Source organism: Sinocyclocheilus rhinocerous, unplaced genomic scaffold (genome assembly GCF_001515625.1).
Source record: "Sinocyclocheilus rhinocerous isolate Xijiao unplaced genomic scaffold, SAMN03320098_v1.1 scaffold2277, whole genome shotgun sequence".
NCBI classification, from domain to species: Eukaryota; Metazoa; Chordata; class Actinopteri; order Cypriniformes; family Cyprinidae; genus Sinocyclocheilus; species Sinocyclocheilus rhinocerous.
This window is the reverse complement of record NW_015642816.1, coordinates 433053-435129: the sequence shown is the minus strand read 5'-3', so window position 1 is coordinate 435129 and position 2077 is coordinate 433053. Positions and strand designations below refer to the sequence as shown.

The following is a 2077-nucleotide window of genomic DNA, read 5'->3' as shown; positions in this document are numbered from 1 at the left end:
TGATTAGTTTTAGTATTTTAGTTGTATGTTAAATATATTATGTTTATATATATATATATATATATATATATATATATATATATGAATATAAAATATACATTTAAATACATGTAAATATATTATGTGAACAAAAAAATATTTTGGATGCGATTAATCACAATTAATCATTGCCCAGCACTAAATAATAATAATAATAATAATAATAATGCAGTATTTTCAGAACAATTAAGCATTTAATTAAGATTCAAATAAATAATTCTAGAATTATAAATATATTTATTAATTTAGAATTACCCAATTCTCATTACTGTAATGGGGAAAAAAATGGTATTCAATGCAAGGTTTCAAATGCTAATAAAAGAAACAAAAAGGCCTCACTTTGAGCGACAATGATCCAGCCATGTAGAAGTGGTCCAGGTCAATGATAGAAGCCAGAAACCCAGCCAAGACGACTTCATAGAAGTTACTTTTCTTCCTCAACCCGATGACGATGGCCCATGACCAGAGCCCAATGATGCAGTGGACGGCGTTATCGAGCACAGCCCTGAGCCACAGATGGTGCTGGATGAAGGGGAGCGTCAGAAAGTGGTCGGCGAGGAAGCAGAAAGCGCCCAGGCCCGTGCTGGCTAACAGAGAGGCAGTGCTGAAGGTCTGGAGCAGGGCCTGAGCTTTCTCAGTCTCCACGGCCAGGTTCAGGGGCATCGCCATGCCCAGAGATGAGGAGTCCAGCTTCGAGTAAAAGCCCCTCATCGCTGGCCTCTTCCATGGAGGGGTCCGCAGCCTGATCTGCTGGAAGACACAAGCACACACAGATTACAGCGCGCTAATGTGAGACTGTTTCATGTGGTTATGAAAGCAGACAGTGCTCTCAAAATAACAGCTTAAACCTGTGAATTAACACATAATGTTTGCATATCTTCAATAAAGGCAATCAAACATTCATAATAATATTAGCAACAGAGTTATATATAAACACATACTGACATATACGACCTGAAAACAAACGGGCAACATGTACATTACATAACGCCAAAAATCAAAAAGAAAGACAATATAAAATCATTGCATTAAAGTATAATGTGATGCAGGCTGTCGGGATATTTCGCATGTAATGTTTTAAGTCTTGCAAAACTGCAGTGCAATTGTGATTTTACATTGAAATAAATACAGAAATCAGTATTAAAATTGGACATCTTTGTCTAGCGAGGGTTATTCTTACAAAATTAGCATTAGCTTTGCTGCTAACTAACGTTAGCTCATCAGCTAATTCACTGCTCAAGGCAAAAGACTGCATTTATTAGCCAAGATAACAACATTCACATAAAACCCCTAAACCGGTACTGTACTCACACAGCCGCTGATAACACTAAATCAGAAGACTGCTGTATTCACACATACAGTCTTCTCTTCTCTTCTCACCTCATTTCACTCTCCTCACCGGTCTGACAACGGACTGTTTGTTCCTAGTGACGTTTGATTCACGAATCACTGAATCGGTTCCCTTGAAATGAATCGCGAGTCGAAATGAAATGATTCCAACACGAGTCAGGAGGTAACTATAGTTTTTAAAACTTGTGAATAAATGTATATGTACAGCAAATGCCGTTGTTTCTTCAGACAGTTGTTCTGGTAAACATTTTATTTAAAGAGAATGGGATATTATGGGAAAACGCTGGGCTTTAATGTTCTAAAACAACGACCTTTTCTCTCTCTCAAATTAAAGGCAGAGTAAAGTTTTCTAAAGTGTTTTTGAAAAATCACATACCCTGCCTTTAACACTGACTACTGACGGCATTCAGGTTTTTTTTTTGTTTAGTTTTTTGTATTTACAACATCTACAGCCTTGTTTGCCCTTTTTCAATATGGAAGTAAGCTGTTTTCTGAATAATAATAAATAATAATAATAATAATAAATAATAATAATAATAATAAAGTGTAATAAACGGTAAAGTTCTATAACCCAGTGTGTTCATAATTAAGACAATACATTAAAATACTATGCTAAGAAACACCAGTTTGCAATATCAAGCAGAAAAACGAGCTGTTTTGTACAGCTAAAAATAGCTGGAAGCGGATG

The 2077-nt window shown here is 35.9% G+C and overlaps 1 protein-coding gene across 4 annotated transcripts in view; it reads right to left on the bottom strand.

Annotated features, from left to right (window-relative positions):
• The window catches only part of tmem267 (transmembrane protein 267), a 5073-nt gene extending 3580 nt beyond the window's left edge, over positions 1 to 1493 (bottom strand). Inside the window, exons 1-2 of one of the 4 annotated variants that reach the window (XM_016573686.1) lie at positions 1420 to 1493; positions 379 to 789 (exon numbers count right to left, since the gene is read on the bottom strand). In XM_016573686.1, the coding sequence (XP_016429172.1) occupies positions 379 to 750 (372 nt within the window). In that variant the 5' untranslated portion in view covers positions 751 to 789; positions 1420 to 1493. The other 3 variants (XM_016573687.1, XM_016573690.1, XM_016573688.1) reach the window with 3 other exon arrangements.
• Between the last annotated feature and the right edge of the window lie 584 nt (positions 1494 to 2077).